Source organism: Centrocercus urophasianus, unplaced genomic scaffold, assembly GCF_019232065.1.
Source record: "Centrocercus urophasianus isolate 14NV4802_14NV808 unplaced genomic scaffold, USGS_Curo_1.0 seq_15, whole genome shotgun sequence".
Classification (NCBI taxonomy): Eukaryota; Metazoa; Chordata; class Aves; order Galliformes; family Phasianidae; genus Centrocercus; species Centrocercus urophasianus.
This window is the reverse complement of record NW_024884697.1, coordinates 1,685,210-1,708,707: the sequence shown is the minus strand read 5'-3', so window position 1 is coordinate 1,708,707 and position 23,498 is coordinate 1,685,210. Positions and strand designations below refer to the sequence as shown.

Here is a 23,498-nt window from a genome sequence, read left to right as displayed (position 1 = left end):
ATGAAGCCAAGGCCAAAATACCACCAACTCATGACTGGAGCACTGAGGAAGCATGCATTGTGGATGGTGAGAAAGTCTGAACTTGGGAAAGGCTCCTATGGAATAGATATGAAATGGACTTGCTTTAATCACTTGCCACCTCTTCAGTCTCCATAGTATCCTTTTGCTTGAATTTCCTCCCTCTGTCTCCATTCAGCCACAGGAAGCAGCAATCACAGCCCAGCACACTTTTTATTTCTTTATTTTTTTTAATAAACTTTATTCTATATTACAAATAAGTTTTTTTTTTTCCTTTTTTTTTTTTTTTTTTTTTTTTTTTTTTTTTTTGTTTTGTTTTGTTTTGTTTTGTTTTGTTTTTCTTCTGGACTGCAAAATAGGAATGCCTTATATTTACATACACAGGTATACAATTAATTATAACAAAGGTACAGAAGCTTTGCCTTTACCAAGTAACAATGGGATTCCAATTTAAATAGTATAGATTTTATTTTATTTTTTAACTAGGATCAATTCAAAAGAAAATCAAACCAACAACAACAACAACCTAAAAAAAAAGGGATCCCAACCTCCTTTCTAATGCTGTCTTGACATCTCTTTGAGGCTGTTAGTAACACTGTAGTGAAAGGATATGTCTTTACATTGATTTTGTACTTAAGGTGGAAGCTTTAGCAAAAAACAGAGAATGAGACTTCTGGGCTTGTGTGTACATCAAGACACAGGGTCAGACACTAGGAAGGGCCTGTCTTGTGGCATTAAATAATCCAGTTGCCTCTCATCTTGGGGAAAATGCTGGGAGCATTTAGCTAGCACCTAATCTCTGCTTCCTTACCCCACCCTGGGCTGGAAAGTGGATTTTCTCCAGGAAATGGGGAAAGAGCAGTGAAGAAATTTTAAGTAACACCAAGTTTCTTTAAGATATTTAAGAAAGGATGTCAAGCTCAGACAGTGTGCCTTGGTTTCTCTGACTGGCTCTTGTGTTCCAGTCTACCTGAAAGTGAACAGCATCCTCTCCTGCTCAGAAATACTGTCCTCAGTTTCAAACCATACCAGCAAGAGAAGGGGATGTTGAAAGAGCCTAAATGTCCTGTTCCCCCCATTTTCCATAAGCAGGCTGACTTTGCTGAGCTTCCCTGCATGCTTCTCTTTGCTGCAGGTATCTTTGAGGTGATCTGGTTCCAAGCAGAAAGAAATTCTTGAGGTAAATTCTCCACTTTTAGAACAGAAGATTAACAAACAAAAAAATGAACCATGACAGTGACAACAGAAATCATGCATGTAACAGATTGGCTGGACTGAGCAGCTTTATATCCTCTCTGCTTTGTTGCTTTTGTTTGTTTGTTTGTTTTGTAGTGGCTTTATTCTTCCCAAGTGTAATCCTTTTTTTTTTTCTTTTGTCATTCTTTTGCATATTAATTAATTGCCATAAGCCACTGTGTCCTTGGGTGCTTCTCTAACAGTGCAGAGAACTGAGAAGCCCTAAATCAATCGTGATTGACCAGCTCTGTTTTCAGAGCATTCTCTGCATAACTTATCCTCCATAGGACAACTCTCAGAGGGGAAGGAATTTTGCACAGTGGCAGACATGAGGGATAATTGCAGAACACTATGGACTCAACTATACTCTGAAATGGAGACAAAGCTGGATGCAAAGCAAGAAAACTCAAGCAGTGAATGGCCAGGAGGCTGAGGTTCACACCATGACGTGGAGCATCTCTTGGCTTTCAGCTGTCTGCTCCACAGCAAACCAAACTTGGATGGCAAGAGCTAGGGCAGTCCAAGATCTCCCTCTGCCCCAAAGGACAATATATTACTACTCATCAGATAACACAGACCAAACTGCCCTGGAATCACTGAGGTTATGCCAGTACCTCTTTACCCAACGCTGTCATAGTGAGGCCTGTGCCAACAAAGAAAGACAGTTTGCTGTGTAAATAATTAAAATAATCAAATCCATTCCTGGACTCCCTAGTCATCCCAGGGATTCCTTCTCTTCCAGGAGAGGAGGGCTTACAGGCATTCAGACAAGAGCAATTATTCAAGAGCTGGATTTTTGTACTGATTTCCTCATTCATGGGTGGAAGATACATAAACTGGGTCTCCTGAGTGCACTTTCTGGTGAGTTACCAAAAATCTAAAGAAACCTAGTGGGGCCAACATGCACATTTTTAAGCAGAGCCCTCTATCCAGCTCCTTCAGGTACATGGTAAACCAAGGAGAAGAAAGGACTATCAAGGATTGATGAGGTTACAGGTAAGTGCTTATCTGGTCATGGCATCTTCCCCTATTAGCAATGGCCACTGCTCACCCAGAGAACAATACACTGCTATGATGGAACAAACCTCTTACATACTAGAGCCTGCCCCAGGAGTTAGAGAAGCAGGACCAGTTTTCTTCCTCTTTGTCATTCCCTTTACAGCATGAAACTACTTATCCAGGCTATCAGATACATCTGCTTCATGGGCTTTTTCTGGCTACTGGGAAAGGGTGAAGCATGACTTGTATTACTGATGCCTTGGTGATGTGAGAGAAGAGTTCTGGTCATCTCTAGCAGCCCAGGTTTTTCTTTTTTGTATGTTGAAGGACTCAAGGGTGGAGACACAACTGTATGTCCCACTAAGAGAAGCCCTGGAACTCAGTCCTTTTGGGTTTTTAGACTTCCTTTGGACGAATATTCCACATAGAGGTATTTCTTCTCAAAGCTCTTCATATTCCATGTGAAAATACAGATCTGCATTTTGTGTTGTGGCTTACTTTAAAACAAAGTAAAACTTTGCTCTTGGCATTACCTGCTTTTTCTTAGGTTGTTACACCATAGGTATCCCAGCATTTAGCTAATACTGCCCACTGAGGTTGTGAATATCCCCTCCCTGGAAGCATTCAAGGCCAGGCTGAATGGGGCTGAGAGCAACCTACTCTAGTGGGAGGTGTCCCTGCCTATAGCAGGGGGGGTTGGAACTAGATGATCTGAAAGGTCCCTTTCAACCCAAACCATTCTATAATTCTATGATTCTATGTACTATTTAGGTTGATTTACTCAACAGTAGGAGTGACCGTGGATTTCTATAACTTTATCTATCAGTTTTCAATAGCATAATTATAAATAATAAAAACAATAATATTATCCTGTCTTTTTCCCTGTAACGCACAAGATCTAAAACTTTCAGTAAGCACATTTCAATTAAAACAAATACCAATCTGAATTCTGCTAATAAATCCTCTTCATGTTGAAACTACTTTTTATGTTCTCTAGTGTTGAGAGGCATGGCAAGACAACTGCGGGGTTAAGATGTTGAAAATTGGCTTAAGCCCAATGGAGCAAGGCTGGTGTATGCCATAATGGACCAAATCTTCAAATATATTCAGGACAGAGTGAAGTGTGGGAAGAGAAGGATTGATGTGTGTTAGGAGATGAAGATGCCCTTGAGAGTCTACATTTCTCCTTTTTCCTAGTTCTCACGTGCTGTTTGTTCAAGAGCTACCAATCTCTAAAACCTTCTTCTAGATAACTCTTCCCACAACTCCAGTTTGATGGCTCAAGCTGCAAAAGGACGTGACATGATGGATTGTGCCTCAGCTCACTGTGACATTGATAGATGAATGCACTCACAAAGAGGATACAGTATGTTGCAGAATGGTTCCTCAAACCTAGACACCAATTCTCAAAGCAAACTCTGCAATGGAAAAAACTCTGCTCTTCAAGACGGACCACAAGGAGTCTTCACTCACATTCTCTTTCCATATTTCTGATGGTACTGAAAGTGCCAACATTCATTGTGTTGATTGCAGTGTTTGAGAAAAAATGGAAACATCAGTCAGTTATCTGGTATACCAGTAACCTGTCAACTTCTGGGAGTTTTGTCTCCTGTTCTTACTGTGAGGCTTGAAAACCAGTGTGAAATACAACTCACATGGCACACTTTTGGTCAAGCCTATGGTAAAGTGAGGAGTTGGGGGGTAACAAGGCAAAGGAAGAGGAAAAGAACCCATCCATGTCATAGTAGGGCTCATTCTTCTGCTTGTGTCTTTGTTTTTAATTGTATTTCACACGCATTTAGAAAAATAATTAGCTCAAACAGGTGAAGGTGGGAAGAAAGATGCCGAGACCTCTCGTAGACTGTGGTAGATGCTGGAACAGTGGATGGAAAGGAGGAGGACAGCAAATGGGACAGAGGACAAAGCCCACACATTTACACCACAATTCTGGACCATTTTTCCAAGTGAAAACCAAAACCATCTTAAGCACCTAAGTTAAAGAAGAAAATGAAGAAGTAAAACGAAAAGGAGGAGGAGATGAAAGAATTGAAATACAAAATCTTCTTTCAAATCCTGGGGTAGGAGAGAGAAGAGAGTTGAGAGAAAAAGGAAATGCCTAAATGGGAACTCGGGAGGGATCAAGATACCAATCTCATGGTGCTTCCCATTTCCCGTAAGCGTATCATTCTCAGTGTCTCTGAGGTGTTCAAGTTTTTCTTGAAATATACGTATATTTTTTTTACAGTTGAAAAACTCTGTACCAGCAAGAAGAAATAAACCAGCAACGGTGGAAAACAACCATAATAAAACAAAAAACACAGCCCTGAAAACATCAAAAAGAAGCAAGGTGAGTCTCAGATTTCTCCTGTAGTGTTCCTCTGACTTCAGTAACAGTGCAGGATTATGCCAGTTCACTTTGATTATTTGTTTTTTTTCGTTCTTTCTTTCTTTCTTTTTTTCTTTCTTTTTTAACAGCTTCTTTTTCCTTTTGTATGCACATGTCCAGGCAGTATAGCCCATCACTCATAACCACTTCCCTCCAAGCCAGCTATTTGTCCTTAGACTCCTACCTTCCAGCTGTGAGTACAAGGCATGACAATAGGGTCCATATTTATCTTTCGTGGCACTTTGTTTGTCAAAACCTTTGGTTTCTTCCTTTTTTTTTTTTTTTTTTTTTTTAATTTTCCTTTTTATGTACTTATAAAAAATATTGTGTTTGTGTTGTTGTTGCAGTTTTCTTACTGCTGGCTCTGGTGGGACATCTACCCCCACTTTCACAGCCATAATCAATGGATCTGGAACATGCCCCAGCATTACAAAATGGATCAACAAAACCATGGCAGAGCCAACCAAACCAAATCATCCCCATTGCGCAGGCCTCTTAAAAATGCTGAGATGTCCATAAGGTGCATGATGAGTCCATCAGCTCAGCGATCAAACAGAAAGCAAGCAAAATTAAAAAGGAAATAACGCACACACGCACACAGATACACACACGCACACACACAAAATAATAATAATTATAATAAAGAGAAATGTCTGGGGTTTTAAAACCAAGACGTGTCCCTAAGTTTGCTGTTTCAGTATGAATCTTGTGATATTCTCCCCCCACACATGCACCCAGTTTTGGACTGCTGTTCTTTAAATGGTTTGAGAAACACTTTCTTACATGTGTATGTTTGGCTGAATGGAATCTGCTTGCTATCTGACCCCTGCCTGCACCACCTACTCCTTCACACACACTTATGAGCCATTGCTCTGAAGAGGTTCAGGCTTGCTAGCAAGAAGCATGAACAAAACCAAATACACTTGTTCCATAATCAATTTACACACCCTGTCTTTACCCCTTCATCTACCCAGATGCAAAGTAAACCAAGGCTGTAGCTTGGAGGATGGTGAGAGATGGATGAGGACTGATTCTTCATTACATGATGCCAATCCTCCACTTGTTATTGAGCACCATTCAGGTGAGATCAACACAGACCTGGCTTCTGCCTCTGTGGTATACCAGATCCAAGGTTTTCCAGTTCCCTCAAAGCTCTGCAGCAATGGTTCTTCCACTGCAAGGAACCACAGCGTTAAACAGGCCAGCAGCTGCAGGAGAAACTGGCCAAATGCAGAAGGAATGCAGGAGCTCATTCCTATTTGGTTGGCATTGAAATAGATTGAGATGTAGATCTTCTGGAGGAGTCGAACAGAGGAAAGAACAAGGTGATCACCCATCCTTGTCCTGTGATGACAATGATCTCTGAAAGGATAGGAAGTGCAAAGAGAGAGCAAACACGTCACAGTCAGCAACTGTGCCTTCAACAAGGCCTGCTGGTTCCAGAATGTAAAAGAGCAAGGGCCAGGAGTTGGCACCAAAAGGCAAATGAGCTTACAATAGTTTGCGCATCTCCAGAAAACATGCAGTTTGACTTGGAGTATCTAGATGGAAGAAAATTTTGCAGTGTTTCATTTGGGCTTCTTCCAAGATTTCCTTCCAAAGTACATGATGATATTTCCTCTTCAGAGTGGCTTTGAAGGAAGGCTTCTACCATCAGTCCTATGCACTACCTTGCTTCACAGCAAGCCCTTTAATATCCTTCTTATATTCCATCAAAAAAAACAATAGCTTTGTTTCAGTTGTGGAAATAAAAATGAAAAGAACAAACAGCTTTAAAAAAAAAAAACCCTCTGGTTGGTTTTTTTGAGGCCACGCTCCTTGTCTGGAACAAAGCGAGACTTGTGGTTCCTGCTTTCCAAGCTGAGGTGGGGCAAAGGAGATGCTGTGCTGTCCATTGCCAGAAGGAACAGAAACACCACCAACGGGATGCCACTGAGAAGAGAGAGCATTTTTGCAGCAGTGCTACGACCAACAGGACACAATGGGAAAGACGGAGGGGAACACAGGTCTCTTTGAAAAATAAGAATAACCATATGAATCACACGGGCAGGAGACTGTTAGTCTCCATCCTCCCTTCTTGACCCTTCTACTGCCCCAAGAGAGCAACTACACCGCTGTTTGCCCAGGCAGATAAGAGCCACAGTGTTCCCACTCTGGCGGAGCTGTGGCATTTTGCGGGGAGCCTTGGTGTTCCTCTCCCAGTGGGTCCCTATCAAGAGATAGAGTTGCAATGGCTCTGCAGGAGAGGATCTTGATTTCCTCCTACCCTTCAGGATCCCTGCAGGCAAGCTGCCTTCCCGTTGGGGAGACATTTAGTAATACTGAGTTCATTTCTATGTCCACTCCGGAGGCTACATCCCCAGGAGGGCAGTTAAAGCAGCATGACAGAGGTGACCTCTCGATTTCCCATCTGCAGAGTGATGATGCGATGCTGGGGGAGGGTTTTGTTTTGTCTTGCTTTGTTTCTGTGGAATTGTTCTTTTTTTTTCTCTTGTAGAATAAAGGCAGAGGGGAAGCTGTGAAAATGAGAGCTTCACCTAAATGTCTTGATATCCCCAGAGCTAAGATTCCTCTGTAATCTTTTCTTGTAACCCCTGGGGATTTCTCACTTTGTCCACAGATTTTGAAAGATAAAGAAATGAGAGAGAGAGAGGAGTGCTGTTCAGGTGACTCTGCTTACAGCCAATCAAAACTTGCACTTGGTAAAGATGATGATCTTGAGTGAGGCACGACTTGGTTTATCCCTCCCAGGGTGTCCCTGGCAGGACAGTTCTCAGCTGTCTATGCTCATGAGGGTTATGACTTGTTCAAGTTTGTAGGCAAGTTTCTGTTTCCCAGCTTGGTCATCTTGATCAAGGGCTCCGAGAATCTGGAAAAAGAGAGAGAAAGAAGTGACATGGCTCTGTTTTTATATTTATTTTTCAAAACAACTAAGTCCAGTACCTTTCAGCAACAGATGAGGGTTAATTTTCCCTACGAGAAAAGTGAGCCCCAAACTTAGCTTAGATCATACAATGCAGGTCAGTCAGCCAGAAGGGAGTTAGGCAGGCAGTTTGGTGCTGATGTGGCTGAATGCAAACCTCTGCTTTGCAACAAATCAAATGGATTAGCATCTTGAAGATCAATTATTTGGCAGATTTCTTCATTACCTTGCCATGCCACTTCAGATGTTCTAAGGTATCTCATCTGGTCTTTGATACCCATAACATCCGTTTCATGTTTGATAGACCATTCTTGGGTGCTTTATGGTATTGTAAATGGTACTGGGCATATATGCCTCAACAACTTTTGGCCACGTGTGATGAAGAGTTTATGGAGATCTTCTCTGATTATCAGCTACAGCCAGTTAATTTTGATTGACCAATATCAGAAAATTAAAATAATGGAGAATCAGATGGAAGAGTCCTGGGGAAACTAACGAACTCTCCAGATCCCAGATTTTGTTTTTTATTCCCTAAATCCATCATCCCCTCATCCAGGATGAAGAAAGGCAGCCATGCCATATGCTGAGCTATCAGAACGGGTGGATTGTCTGATGGCTCTGCAGAAATTCTCCCTTTCTGAGGCTCTTACCTCCTCACTGTACTTGCCAACGTAGGAGTATATTTCCGAGAGTGCACTCATAGTGTTGAACTCATTCATATGCATGCGAGACTGCTCAGCCAAGTATGCATTCATGTCCTGGTCACTGATTGCTGGCATTTTGGCAATGTCCGAATAGTACCTGGGAGAGAGAATTACAGTGTTTCTTGAAGGGACAGAGCATGGAGACAATAACGGAAAGCCATCAACAATATGGAATAAACTTAACACTCTTAGGCTCTTCTAGAGCATCAATGATATGTCTTGTCATACCCTTCTTTTGCAGTGAAGATGACTAAAACAGAAATTAGAGTGAGCCACTATTCCTGAATAATAGATAAATGCTGTAATCACTCAACCCTATTCTGAGACTGAGATCCCAAAGAACATCTTGTTAACTTTATCCACGTTGTCAAAGAAATAAGATCTGCTGTTGGACTCCTTTGTCAGGCATTCAAAAGCTCTGAAACCTCCAGTCCCATAGGGAAGTCCCACTGTTCTCTTCACCCTCTGAGACCTCAGGCTTTTGCTCCCACACACAAAACTTCCCTTACATCCTTTTCTGTGCCATCTATACTACTAGATTTGCATACATTTCTAAGATTATCTATGTTCCCCACTCAAACCAGTCTATCCCAGTAACAGCCATGCTGCTAGTGTTGTATCATGTTTCTAGCAATAGAATTCCATCCCTCTCTGACTGGGAAAAATCTACCTCGAGTTCAGGAGGATTGGGGCTTTATCCATTGGACATGGAGACCTCCAGGACCATTGCCCATGCATCAGACTTTCTCAGCAGAGCAATGTCTCTTTAAGGAAGTTACTATTTTTTAAGTCCTTCATCCCCCGAGTAAGGCAGGTCTTGGAGGACAAGGTTTGCAGAAGGTAATCAGTCACTGTCACTCGCAGCTGTGCTCTGCTGTCAACTGGTTAATTAGACACCATCATTTACATTTTTAATTTCTGCAATTTGACATTTTGTGCACAAGGAACAAAAAAAAAAAAAAAAAAAAAAAAGAGAGAAGAAAAAAAAGCCCATAGCTGCAGCAATCCACAAATTTATAATTAGGAGGCAGAGGGGACAGGGAGCCAAAAGAGCTGACAGGTGTCCTGTAAACAGCATCGAGACACCTGCTGAGATGGAGGCTGCCTTCCACTGCAGAGAAATTTGATGCTGAAGTGCTGTATGATAAGGATCCTTCAGATATACAAGTGGGAAAATACTCTGTATGACAGTGAGACGAGCAGCTGCAGAAGTCTCCTGTGAAAAACAACGGAATGCAGGAGCACTGGGAGGAAAGCCCTCCACACCAGAAAGCTCCAGTGTGGTTTCAGTCTGATTTCATGCCCCACAGTCCCATTCTCACTGACTGCAATATGTTATTCTCAGTTATTATCCTGGTTTTGCAGAGAGATGAGCTGATGTAACCCTCAGTCAAGAAAGACACAGAAGCCAGAGGTCTTTCTCCCACCTCTGCGCATAGCCTTCCAGCTTGACTGCTTCCAGATCTAGACTCAGTTTCAGCAGAAAGTCTAATGCAAACCTCATAAATTGTACAGCAGCTTCCAGCATTCACAACATTATTCTTCTTGGAGACAGATCTTCTTGTCTTCTGGGCTCGGGAAAAGCCAAAAATTCCATTCTAATTCAGTCCCTTGCTCTAATTATTGCCCAGTCCCAGTACTTCAATAATGAGTGGTCTGAGCTTCATTTCATTTCATAAATTGCCTAACCCCCAACCCCAGTTGGGCCTCAACAGCTGTGTGTGAGGAAAGGAGCCAACTGGAAACCCCATGAGAAGCTGTCCTACAGAACTACCTCCAGTAGCAGTTGGTGAGCAGGATGAATAGAAATTTCTAGACTTTTGCCAATCCTGACAAATTCAAACAGTCCCAAGCATCAGCAGATAGACAGAATCAGACCTATTCTGCATACACTTCTGACAAGAGGAAGTGTCAGGGAATTGTAGAATTCATGAGAGTGTTGTAACAGGATCCTCAAGGCCAATGCACATTACTGAGAACCCTAGAGTCTTACAACTAAAACATAAGGTGTGCCTTGGCACCCAAAGGAAACTACGTTCACATGCAACAACACATTTCATAGACCTTTGGGAAGCAAAAAGAAAAGTAAGTCTGCAATGCAGTGAAATGCACTGATTTATGGTGCCTAAGAAGAGTCCATGGAGGAGAGCCCAGTTCCTTATGAATATTGCATAGGCACTCTCCTGCTGGAAGAAATGAAAAGTGAAGGGTATTACATCACAACAAAAATAAATAAGGCTGGTGGAGGAAAGCAGTGGCACTGTGCTCCATTTTCCAATTTGGTTCTTGCAACCAGTTGAAATGCTCCTTCATCTAATGGCAGTGGGATAGTGGGTGCAGGAATGGGAGCTTCCTAAAACAGAAACAAGGGAACACATACAGTCAGCTTCTCCAATTTTCTCATGTCTCCCTTTTACTTGGTAGCGATGCTCTCCTGGGTCTGTGACTCACAAAGGTCTGAAAGCTCCTGAGTCCCTTTTGCAGCCCTGCTGAGAGATTCTCCTAGCAAGATGAAATTCCCATGATTTATGTGAACAACAAAGAGCAGCACACAGTGGTCCCAAAAGGAAAGAACAGGGTGCAATGATTTGAACATCAGGTGCTGTAGACTTTCTTTTCTCTCCAACCATGACAAACTCACAAGCTGTGATTTCAGTGTACTCAGTTCAAAGGCTGTCACCCAATGTCACACCAAAGTGTCCCATCTCCCTCAGTTTACCTTATCATACAGCTGCGCAGTACTTTCCCATTAAGACTGCAAACCAAGATAATGTGGAAGTGGTAGAAAAAAAAAAAAAAAAAAAAGGGAAAAAAATGAAAAAGCATGTATCAGTAATCAAACCTGGCTGCTAGAACAGGAAGAAGACATACAATCTCCTTTCATCAGAACTCTGCGATGGACAGATGATTTATTTATACAGAAGTGTTTCTTGTGAAGCCATCATTATGCTATCTAAAGAAATTATAAATGTGTACATTAAACCATCCTAGCAGGGAGATGACAACATTCCTGCTGAGTCTTTATTTACTTTCTATTTGAGCCCAGATCCTCAGTGGTACTTAGGGTCTCTTTGCCATTTACATACTTCTAATGCCTTCAAAACCACTGTGAAGCTGTCACCAAATCCCACAGCTCCTTGAATTTTCACTGCCAGCATTTGTAAGACTGCCTGTGTACTGCCTTCCTTTGCCCTTGTGGCTGACAGCTTTCACACTAAAGCTAAAATGTGAGGTATTGCAGGGGAAGAATCTTCTCAACATAGAATCATAGAATCATAGAATCATAGAATCACCAAGGTTGGAAAAGACCTAAAAGATCACCCAGTCCAACCGTTCACCTATTCCCAATAGCTCCCACTAAACCATGTTCCTCAACACAACATCCAGCCTTTCCTTGAACACCCCCATGGTCGGTGACTCCACCACCTCCCTGGGCATCCATTCCAGTGCCTGACCACCCTTTCTGAAAAGTAATACTTCCTCATGTCCAGCCTGAATCTCCCCTGCCGTAGCTTGAAGCCATTCCCCCTGGTTCTATCACTAATGACACGAGAGAAGAGGCCGACCCCCAGCTCACTACAACCTCCCTTCAGGAAGTTATAGAGAGCAATGAGGTCTCCCCTGAGCCTCCTCTTCTCCAGGCTGAACATTCCCAGCTCCTTCAGCCTCTTCTCATCAGCCCTGTGTTCCAGACCCCTCACCAGCTTTGTTGCCCTCCTTTGAACACGTTCCAGGGCCTCAATATCTTTCTTGCAGTGAGGGGCCCAAAACTGGACACAGTACTCGAGGTGCGGCCTCACCAGTGCTGAATACAAGGGAACAATCACCTCTCTGCTCCTGCTTGCAACGCTGTTTCTGATGCAAGCCAGGATGCCATTGGCCTTCTTGGCCACCTGGGCACACTGTCGGCTCATATTCAGCCGAGCATCAATCAATACCCCCAGGTCCATTTCCTCTATGCAGTCCTCCAGCCACACCGCCCCAAGCCTGTAGCGTCGCCTGGGGTTGTTGTGGCCGAAGTGCAGGACCCGGCATTTGGCCTTGTTGAAACTCATCCCATTGGCTTCAGCCCAGCTCTCCAGCCTGTCCAGATCCCTCTGTATGGCCTCGCTACCCCCAGGCAGATCCACACTTCCAGCCAATTTGGTGTCATCTGCAAACTTACTGAGGGTGCACTCGATGCCCTCATCGAGGTCATCAATAAAGATATTGAAGAGGACAGGCCCCAGCACCGACCCCTGGGGAACACCACTCACAACCGGTCGCCAGCTGGATTTGACTCCATTTACCACCACTCTCTGTGCCCGGCCCTCCAACCAGCTCCTTACCCAGCCAAGAGTGTATCCATCCAAGCCTCTGGCTGCCAGCTTCTGCAGGAGAATGCTGTGGGAGACAGTGTCAAAGGCTTTGCTGAAGTCTAGGTAGACCACATCAACAGCCTTTCCCTCATCCACCAGATGGGTCACTAGATCATAGAAGGAGATCAGGTTGGTCAAGCAGGACCTGCCCTTCATGAACCCATGCTGGCTAGGCCTGATCCCCCGGTCACCCTGCACATGCCGCATGATCTCCCTCAAGACGATCTGCTCCATAACCTTCCCTGGCACCAAGGTCAGTCATCTGGGACCTCACCAGTCAACAAGGAGCGTTGATAGATGATGGAAAGCAGCTCGGCTATCACCTCCGCCAGTTCCCTCAGCACTCTCGGGTGGATCTCATCTGGCCCCATCGACTTGTGGCAGTCCAGTTGGAGCAGTAGGTCTCTGACTGTTTCCTCCAGAATCACAGGGGGGTTAGTGTGCTCCCCAGCCGAGATTACCAGGTCAGAGAGAGGAGTATCCTGAGGATAACTGGTCTGACTTTTAAAGACAGACGTAAAGAAGGCATTCAGAACCTCTGCCTTTTCCTTATCCTCAGTAGTCACATTCCCAGCCTCATCCAGCAAAGAGTGGATATTCTCCTTTGTCCTCCTCTTACTGTTAATGTATTTATAAAAGAGTTTTTTATTCCTTTTCACGCCAGTGGCTAGGTTAAATTCAAGCTGGGAACAATGCAGTTCCTATGGGCACTCCTAAGCTGATGGCCTCTGGATCAGGAAAGGACCATAAAAGCCATTGTGGGGTCTCAAGGGTCTGCCTTGAGATCCATTCTTTTCAACATCTTTATCAGTGACATAGATGATGGGATTGAGTGCATCCTCAGCATATTTGCTGATGACATCAAGCTGAGTGGGTGTAGTTGACACAACAGAAGGAAGGGACACTATTCAGAGGGACCTTGGCAAAGAGGAAAGGTAAGCCCATGTAAACCTACTGAGGTTCAACAAGGCCAAGTGCAAGGTGTTGCATTTAAGTCAAAGCAATCCCAGCTGCATATACAGACTGGGAAAAGAACTCCTTGAGAGCAGCCCACAGGGTGGATGAAGCCTGAAGGAGACCATAAGCCAGGAGAGGCCTGTGGTGGAGCAGGATGTTCCCCTCAGCCCGTGGGGTAGCATGTAAAGATCAGCTGGTGGAGGAGCCCATGGTGGAGAAGGAGGATGTAGTCTGCAGGATGCTGCAGCTCATGGAAATCCCCCACAGGCCCTGGGCTGGAGCTGTAGCCTGTGAAGAGGAGTAGCCCATGATGGTGGATGTGGCTTGAAGGAGGTCAGAGCCTGTGAAGAAGCCCATGGTGGAGCAGGCTGTCCCATTATATCCCATGGGGCACCATGCAGAACGGATCTCCTCATGCAGCCCATGGTGGAGCAGGTAGATGTGTGCATGGAACCATCCCTTCCATGAATAATCCCATCTTCCTCAACCTGTCTTTGTAAGAGAGGTGTTCCAGCACTCTGATTATCTTCATGATCCTCCTCTGGACCCTCTCCAAAACATTCTCGTCTTTCCCATGTTGGGGCTTCAGGTCTGGACGCTGTATTCCAGGAGCTGATTCTGGAGTTGCAGCCCATGGAGAGAAGCCCATGGTGGATCAGTCCACCCCTGTGGTAAGGACCCATGTTGGAACATTTCTTGAGGAACTGCAGCCTATGGAAAGCCCATACAGGATCATTTTAGGAAGGACGTCATCCTACTGGAGGGACCTCATGCTGGAACAGGAGCAGAGAGCTATCAAGAAGTGTCTGAAATGGTTCATTATGGATTGACCATATTCCTTCTGCTGCTCATGGGGAGGAGGTAGAAGATGATGGGAGGGTGTTTTTAGTTCGCTTCTAGTTTCTCTCTGCTTTGGTCTAGGCAACAAATTACATTAATCTCCCTTATGCTGAATCTGTTTTGTTCATGACGGTAATTGGTGAGTGATGTCCCTGTCCTTATCTCAACCTATGAGCTTTTTTCATCTTACTTTCTCCTGCTATTCTTTTGACAAGGGGCAGTGAGAGAGTGATGTTGTAGAGCTTAGCTGCCCATCAGTGTGAAACCATCACAGATACATATCTAAAGATCCTTTACATGCTCGAGTTTCCCCTGAATCACAAGGGGAGGCTGACTTCTTACCTCAAGGCTGCTCGTTCTCTGATGCGGCAGGGAAAGTTTGTTTACTAAACCAGAAACAATGAAAGCCTCAAGAAATTGGGAGGAATCTCAATGCTCAGAGGTATGATGGATGCCCTGTCTCAAGAGATATTCAAGGTCAGGCTGGATGGGGCTCTGTGCAACCTTTTTTAGCTGCAGGTGTCCCTGTTCACTGCAGGGGAGTTGTACCAGCTGACCTTAAGAGGTCCCTTGCAACTCAAATGATTCTATGATTCTATGAATCTGTAATGACCCTTGCTCAAGCACACTGGCAACTCACATGGGTGATGGGAGATCACTAGGCCAACTATTATCACAGCAGCACACCCTAGCCTGCATGAGCAGGACAGCCCATAGCAATGGGAATAGCAATGCTCCCTCTTAGTCTCAACAAAACAATTACTCTTGTTACTTAAACAACCTCAACTCTCTCTGGGAAGTTTCTGCTTTGATTTTTTTGGATTATTTGGTTTTGTCTCGTTTTCTTTAGGAAAGCAATACCACTGTGCCTTGGGAATGCATCTTGCCCTCTGTTTGGGGCAGGGCAGGGCATTTTTGCTCTTCTCTTCATCACCAACTGCAGAGGCTCCTTCGTGGTGCTGTTTCTAAAAAATAACTGTGCCTGCTGCCACTCAGTAGCTCATTAACTCATCAAAGTGAAGAGAAAAGCCGTGTTGCCAATGATTTTTCTGCAGTCTGAAATTTTCCAGCATGAGATGTGGTTTAGGCAGCTTAGCATGGAGCTAATTGCCTTCCAAAAGATCTTTTTGTCATGGCTGTTGTTGTGCCATCACTGGGTTGGGACTGCACTCATTAATAATCATTTTAGCATATGAAAAGCTTGTAACGAATCCATGTGCCGCAGACGGCAGACGCAATTACAACAATAACATAATTAGAGTTATGCAATAGCCGGCTGTATCCGGACCACTGAAGGAGGAAGAAATGTATGAGAGGGATACAGTGGACTGCTATAGCAGAGAATGGCTGAAGGAAAGCAAGCCTGATCTAGCTGTAGATGTCCTTGGTCGTCGTAGGAGAGTTGGACTAGATGGCCTCTTAAGGGTCCCTTCCAACTCAAGCAATTCTATGATATGATTCTATGAAAGCTTGGGAACAACCTAGTGACCAGCTCTCTGATGGGATCAAGTGAAGCAATGCAAGGACATGTTGTCAGTCCTTCTATTGACTAAGCATGACAGCTTTACTTTGCTAGGAGGCATCTGAGCTGCAAAGTCTGAGTTTATGCTGATTCAGCTACAGGCAGCCACAAGACCGTGTTACTTCAGATCAATCCCATTTCAGAGAAAGGTTCAAGGCCAAGCTGCTGGACACTAATTGGATTGTGGCATGAACAGCACGACAGCAAAGAAAAAGGATTTTCTTTTGCACATGCATGCTTTTTCCTGCTTTTTTTTTTTGTCTCGGAATAAACGACAGAGAATGGATGGGCAGCACTGAGTTAGTGGCTGAAGAGTGAACTGGTAGCTTCTCCATGAGCAGAAGCTTTCCACAGCACTCTTAGTGCAGAGTCTACATGGTCCTGAGGTTGTACCCTCTGAGTATAGACAAATTTTCATTTTGCTTGCTGAAATCTGTACTATGTAAGAGCAGTGTGATACTGCAATGAGAAAATATCAGGCAGGTTTGTTGTTTGGTTTCATTTGAGACAAAAAGTGAACAGATTTCAAGTACAACAAAAGCTGCTGAAGAGAGAGAGGGAGTGAACTATCCCCCATACACTTGGGGATGCAGTGAGATGATGGCCAGTGCTTTAATTAAAGCCAGGGAGATTATTGGCTGACCAACAGGGAAACCACTCTGATGTGAAGGAGAGGGAAGCATAGGAGCAGATTGCCCAAGAGAAGGAGAAGAGAGTCTCAATTGCTGGAAGACTTTAAGAAAACATGTCAGAAAGATGTGAGACAGAGCTGATCCTGCCCTAAGGCAGGAGCTGGGCAGGCTGACCTGAGGCCCTTTCCATCACTGTTTTTTATGACCTCTACTGACAACTCCCTTTATCCTTGACTGGAGCACCTCTGAAGCACCTCTCCTATGAAGAAATGTTGAGGGAATTGGGCTTGTTTAGCTTGGAAAAGAGAAGGCTCCTGGGAGACCTCCAATACTACAAGGGACTGTATAAACAGGAGAGAGAACAGCTGTTTACGAGGGTGGATAGTGACAGGACAAGGGAACAGCTTTAAACTAAGACATGGGAGGTTTAGGTTAGATATTAGGAGGAAGTTTTTCACACACAGGGTGGTGACACACTGGAACAGGTTGCCCAAGGAGGCTGTGGATGCCCCATCCCTGGAGGCATTGAAGGCCAGGCTGGATGTGGCTCTGGGCAGTCTGGTCTGGTGGTTGGCGACCCTGCACATAGCAGGGGGTTGGAACTGGATGATCATTGTGGTCCTATTCAACCCAGGCCATTCTATGATTCTATGACCATTGGTATGCTATCCCTTTAGCCCTCTTTCTATCAGGGAAAAGAGATGCACAAGACTGCTTTTAAAGTAGAGCAAGCATTTCCAGTTGTTATTTGATGCTCTCTTTTAAAGCCTTTGGAGTTAAAAGGTCACCCGGTTATATCTGTTAAAAATCTCACTGCTTTACAGTGTTGGGGTGTGTGTAGTGTATTGTATTCTACTAAACTGGTACATTTTGTCATTGTCACCAAAAGTTGTTGCAAAATGGCCGCACTGGCAGTGACCATCTATTGACTGCAGTCTGACATCACAGGCTGAAAAGTGATATAGGTTTAGATACCAAATAGGACCAGACTATTGATTCTGCATACTCCAAACAAGCTCCCACAGCATTTTTGAGGGAGCTTAAGACTTTGACATCAGATAGTTAACACCATGCAAAACATGGCTACTTCAAGAAAAGGAAGGAAAAGAGATCACAAACACAGGCTCTGGGTCCCAGTAGTTAGGTTGGGTAGTGTTTGTGTTCAGGTTAACATAATGAACTGCAGATGTTTTAACTCTGAATCCTATTGATAAGGTCACTTTAAACTTCTTTTAGTCTGAAACATGTCAAATCTATTTTGAACTTCCTTGATTAAAAGATTTTCAGAGTCTTAATAATATATGCAGTGTCTCCATTGAAGTCCAGCTTTTCTTTATGGAACTATTTTTAACTCACACTAAAACTTGACCAAATACCCACAGGAATGAGAAAAAAGCACCAACTCCTCTTCTTGCAGCACTGCAGGTATTTTGGGCACCAGTGTGCAATGGAAAAAACTCTGCCTTCTGCTTTTTATGCTCTGCCCCTTTGCAGTCTCCTACATCCATGCCTATGTGCCAGGCTTCAGTGGGGAAGCATTGTATTGATTGTGATGCAAGCAATTAAATGGTGTTAATGAAGTTCAAACAAGTGTTATCATAAGCTTGGCAGCATGGAGAGAAATGAAAGGTCAGCCTCAGCCCTTTGTCATCTTTTCAGTGTGGCGCTGAATGCTAATGAGACAGTCACAATTAGAACAGGCTCCACTTTGTAATGCTTGGGGATTGCATCAAATGCTCCCAAGTTCTCCAGATTTCTGGGCTCAAAGGGGACATTTGAAGTAAACTTGAAAAGATGCAGATCTAAAGCTGCTCTAATGTAAATTCAGCAAAGCCTATGGAGTTTTACTAACAGAAGTCAGATGAGAATCTGGTCTATCTTTCCCATTTTTTCCCCATTTTCTCAATAGACAAAATTATGATATTTTAAAAGCTGCCACCTTGTTTTAAAGCCACAGAGTGACTTCTCATGGCTTCAACAAAAACTAAATAGTACATCCCCATTTCCTGAGTTAATTCTCTTGCTTCTCCCACACCTCATCTTCTGCTGCAGGAATCCCAAGTTGTGGCTGTGCCTAGGTGCTTTTCAATCATGCGTTTTCAAAGGTCATTTGAATGCTGCACTTGCATTTTACTGGTCAGGATATATCAGTGGGTTTGCTACAGCAGACAGAATCCAGCTCTGCTTCCAATAGCATTGAAAAAGACCACTGAAATCAAACTCCTGGTTGACCAGTGTGTAAAGGCAGACCATTAGTGAGGCCAAACACTGCATTATGTCCTTTTCCTTTTCACCCTCTAAAAAGTTGGAAAGATATTTTAACATGAATTGGAGACTGCTTATGTCTGCTGCTTTCTCTGCTATTTCTTGTCCTAAGACAATTGCCTGCTTTGAGTTTTGTGAGTCCTAAAGACACACTCCACACTGAAAAACCAGTAGTTGCAAAGAGATGGCTTGGAGTAGCCCAGCTCAGCTGCCATCTGAACAGCCATGATAAAAGAGAAGAGATGGCTTTTACTCTAGTGTGCCTTCAAGAAGGGTTACAATTCACTGCTGCCTAATTGCCCTCTTACAGATTCTTCTTCATCAAATAAGTTCATTTGATTTCAGGTTCTTCTGATTTACTCAACCACTTCTTACACTTCCTGATGGAAAATCTTCTTAAGTTATGATTCAGTCTTTGAAGAAGTCTAGTGGTCTTGAATGATGCTGCCTCCAGCTGGCACTGACTACAGAAATAACTCACACCAGTACTGAAAGCCATTGGAGTACAGTTGCAGCATGGAGAAAAGGAATTAATTAACTCAAAGACGAAATAAAATTATATTCTGTTCATTCTTAGTAAGTTTTTCTTTGATCTACAACAGCATCCAGGTGCCACTGCTTTGAGACTGTAGCACTGACACACAAAAGAATTAATAGGGCAGAAGCTCTAACCATATTCAAAAAGTCATGGTCTCCCCTTGGGTTTTAGTACAGTTTTTCAGACATCACTGCAGATAATAACCCAATACATGCTGTGCCCAGAAATGCAGTGCTGTTTACTAGCAACAGGAGGTGTTATGTACCTTGTTTGTTGCTCAGGAAAACTCAGAGAAATTCAACAGGTATTACTGAAGATCACTGGGCAACAGGATTGAGCTCCAGAAAATCTTAATATCCTGTTCTTCACTCATGTGTCAGTTCTTCACTAAAGCATGCTGTCTCCAAGGGTATGAAGTCAAGCAGAGCTGTAAGTAAGAAACCAGCCTTCACTGGCAACTTCTTTTCACACATCCCTCAGGCAGATGTCTGAGCACTGCCATGATGGGGGGAGCACTGCCCCTCCTGCTCTATGTGAAGATCATGCTTGCAACCACGTGAGGAACCTGAACATCCATAGGTCCATCAATCCCGATGAGATGCATCCTAATTAGAGTCCCGAGGGAACTGGCTCATCTACTGACCAAACCACTCTTGACAATATTTGTAAAGTCACAGCGATCAGCTGAAGTACCTGGTGAGTGGGAAAAAAAGGCTACTGTGCACCCATGTTTAAGATGGGTAGAAAGGATGACCCAGAGAAGTACTGAGCCTTATCTCTGTGCCAAGGAAGACTGTGAAACATATCCTCCTGGAAGCTATGCTAACACACATGGAAGAGAGGGAGGTGATACAGGACAAGCACCATAGTTTCACCAAGCTATGGTCCTGCCTGACCAACTTAGTAGCTTTCTACAATGGTGTAACTGCAACAATGGACAAGGGAAGAGCCACTGATGTAACCTATCTTGACTTCAGGAAGGCCTTTGACAGGGTTCCCCCACAATATCCTTCTCTCTAAATTGGAAAGATATGGATTTGATGGATGAACTATTCAGTGGAGGGGATCTAGTTCTGAGATAGTACTCAGAGAGAGTGGTGAACAATGGCTCAATGTCTGAGTGAAGATCAGTGACATGTTGTGTCCCACAGGGGTCAGTATTCTGGGACAGGCTTTGTTGTGATAGGACAATAGGAGATGGTTTCAAACTAAAAGAGGGTCAATTTAGACTGGGTAGGAGAAAAAATACATATATATGATAAGATTGGTGAAGCACTGGAACAGGTAGTGGATGCTCCGTCCCTAGAGACATTCAAACTCAGGGTTGACAGGGCTCTGAGCAACCTGATTGAGATGTAAGTGTCATTATTTATTGCAAAAGGATTGGACTAACTGACCTTTCAAGGTCCCTTCCAGCTCAAATGACTCTGTGGTTCTATGAACCACCCATCAACTACATACACTACACAGGTTACAGGAATATGACACTGCTGGGTCACTGCTAGTGCAAATCTACTGTTTCTAAATAAATCTCAAACACTTCTTTCCACCTATCCAGGTCAATCCAGCAATCAATCTCAATACATATCAAGAAACTTGGACACAGTACTAGAAGTAGGTCATAATTAAGCAAGGTAGTTTCTAAGAGCCTTACAGGTTGCCTAGAAACGACATTTGCAGAAGTGTTTAACCACATCTAAAAATAATTGTCCGGACAAATCAGAAACCAATGGGAGCATTATTGTAAGAAATTCACCTCATGCTGACTGGAGTACAGAGCTCTTTCATCAGCTGTGCTCTGCTTTCACAAAATTAGAGAAAATCTTACCCACCAGAGGATAGACTGGTTTACAGCAAAGTATGCCTACTGCAGCAAAGGTCTCATATTACCTGCATGGTGACATCAGTTTTAGTCAATGCCTGTGAAGCCAAGCAAGACAAATCACTGCTGAACATGGGATGCTGTTGTACAGGAATGATCTGTAAGATAAACCCATCGTTGTATTTACAGAACAGCGATCATTCTCCGTCTGTGCAGTTCCCAAACCTGTCAATAATGCCAGGCAAGTGTGACATATTGGAAAACAAAGCACAGATCAGCTTCTGCAAGGCTTGTTCCAGCAGACAATGTCTTGCTGAAAGGAGTACAAGATGTGCTATTGTTCATCCTGCAGAGAATCTTAGAGGAACTGAAATCCCTATGTATTGTAGGAATAGTTGTCTTAGTTGTATTTCCTGTAGGGTAGCTTTGTCAGAGAGTGAACTTTAGTGCAGTAAATTGAACAGTAAAACTGCAGGTTCCCGCAGATATGTATAAAATGCTCAGAAAGACTTCTGACCTTTCAGAAAGTGCCTGCAGAGTGTCAGTCACTAATCTGATAATTCCACGGCATCCAAATTACAGAAGAGCTGCCATGGGCAGCTACTGGACTCAGAGTACGGGATGATAACTGTGTGACCCCTGAGATCAAGGCAGTGTGGGGACTGTCACAATAATGCTGGGAGAAACTAACTCCTTCTTCTGGTCTGTGCTGAAAGAATAAGAAGTCCACAAAGCTCACAGGACTCAGATGCAGACACTTTCCCTTCCTCCTTCCCTCCCTCTTCTCAACAGTTTCTCCTCAAGAGAAACAGTGATGGCAAACACCTTCAGTTCACACCTCTAATTAAATTTCTATATGTGCTGTACAGCATGTGGGAATAAATGGCAAACAGAGCTTTCTACATGGACATTAATCAAAGAAAAAAAGCCCAGAAGCAGCTACCAAACTCAATACTGAAGATACCTCTTACCTTCATCCATGATGCAAGGCTTCATTTTGCAACTCACTTACATTATTCCCATTTCTAGAGCCAAAACTCACCTTTCCACCCAGTTCTTGTAGCTGGGGATGTCCTTGGCATACAGGAGCTTATTGGAGGGTGAGTCTTTGCCCAGACGATGCTCTGAGGTTGAACAGGAGTCCATGAATGTCTGAGCCACTACAGAGAGGCAGGCATCTGTGATGCTATTCTTGTGAATGTCGAAGACAAACTGTGGGTTCTTGATCATGTTAACCCAGAACCGTAATGGCAGGCTGTCAGGTGAGAAATGTGGAAAAGGTGAGTCAGTAATTGCAAGTTTCATAAGCTTTGTCTTGTGATGTTGCAAAGCTGACTGGTGGATAGGAATTAAAGATCAAGGCATGGAGACAGGGATTCTGGGATATCAACTCTGTCATTGACATTCAATAAATCTACGCTGTAGGGGTAGATCTACCCCTGTAGGACTCCAGGGTGCACAACAGAGTCACTGCAGGAATGAGTTTTGTCCCCGTTATCCTCACAGGCCAATTTGGTCACTCCTAAAGTCACAGTCATCTTACTGAGGTTGCACATAAATTAATGAGATTATATTAATGAAAGTATATTCGAGGTGATGGAAATATCTCCTCACTTCTCTATGTTAGTGTGCAAATGTGAGGTTAGCTGCTGTTGGTTGCTTCGTCACATGAGAATAAACATCTCATTCGCACAAGTTATGGTAAGCAACAGGCACTCTTGAGGCTAAAAGCCAATTACCACTTGGCTTTTAGCCTCATGGTAATACCATGGGAAGAAAGGTAGGTACAGCTGCCAGGTTGACAGGCGCTGTGTGCCATGTACTGTTCAGTTGCACAGCTCAAGTCCAAGCTTGTGTATGATCCCAACACCCTGGGCATGAAGCAGTTATTATGTGGCAGAGAAAACCCTGTTGCCACAAGGAGAAAAATAAGAACGGGGAACAAGTGTTGCAACCTTTGAAATGAAAATTTATCTGCCCTAACTGTAGAAATGCTATTCCAATTGCAATTCAAAGGCTTTCCCCTCGTTTTTCCCCCTCATACTTAAAAGAGCTGTTCATCTGTGTCAGATGTCCTGAGGTATCTACCTCCAGCTTTTGCCTCAAGCCTTTTGTGTCAGAGCAAATGCATTCATATAATCATGGCCTAAGAGCTGAGATGTGTCATTATTATCAAACTGTTGTCTCTCTGTCTTCATGCTAGGTAGACTCGTAAGGTAACTTCCAACATTTGCATTTTCCCAGATATGAATAACTCCTCAGTATAAAAAAATTCATCTGACATTCAGGCTAAATTCC

The 23,498-nt window shown here is 43.6% G+C and overlaps 1 protein-coding gene across 1 annotated transcript in view; it reads right to left on the bottom strand.

Moving 5' to 3' along the window:
* Nucleotides 1-2,946: 2,946 nt before the first annotated feature.
* PLXNA4 (plexin A4) overlaps nucleotides 2,947-23,498 on the bottom strand; it is a 443,874-nt gene continuing 423,322 nt past the window's right edge. The window contains exons 30-32 of the mRNA XM_042816033.1: nucleotides 22,243-22,455; nucleotides 8,213-8,363; nucleotides 2,947-7,508 (exon numbers count right to left, since the gene is read on the bottom strand). Coding sequence (XP_042671967.1) covers nucleotides 7,413-7,508; nucleotides 8,213-8,363; nucleotides 22,243-22,455 — 460 coding nt within the window. The 3' untranslated portion in view covers nucleotides 2,947-7,412. The remainder of the gene's footprint in view (nucleotides 7,509-8,212; nucleotides 8,364-22,242; nucleotides 22,456-23,498) is intronic.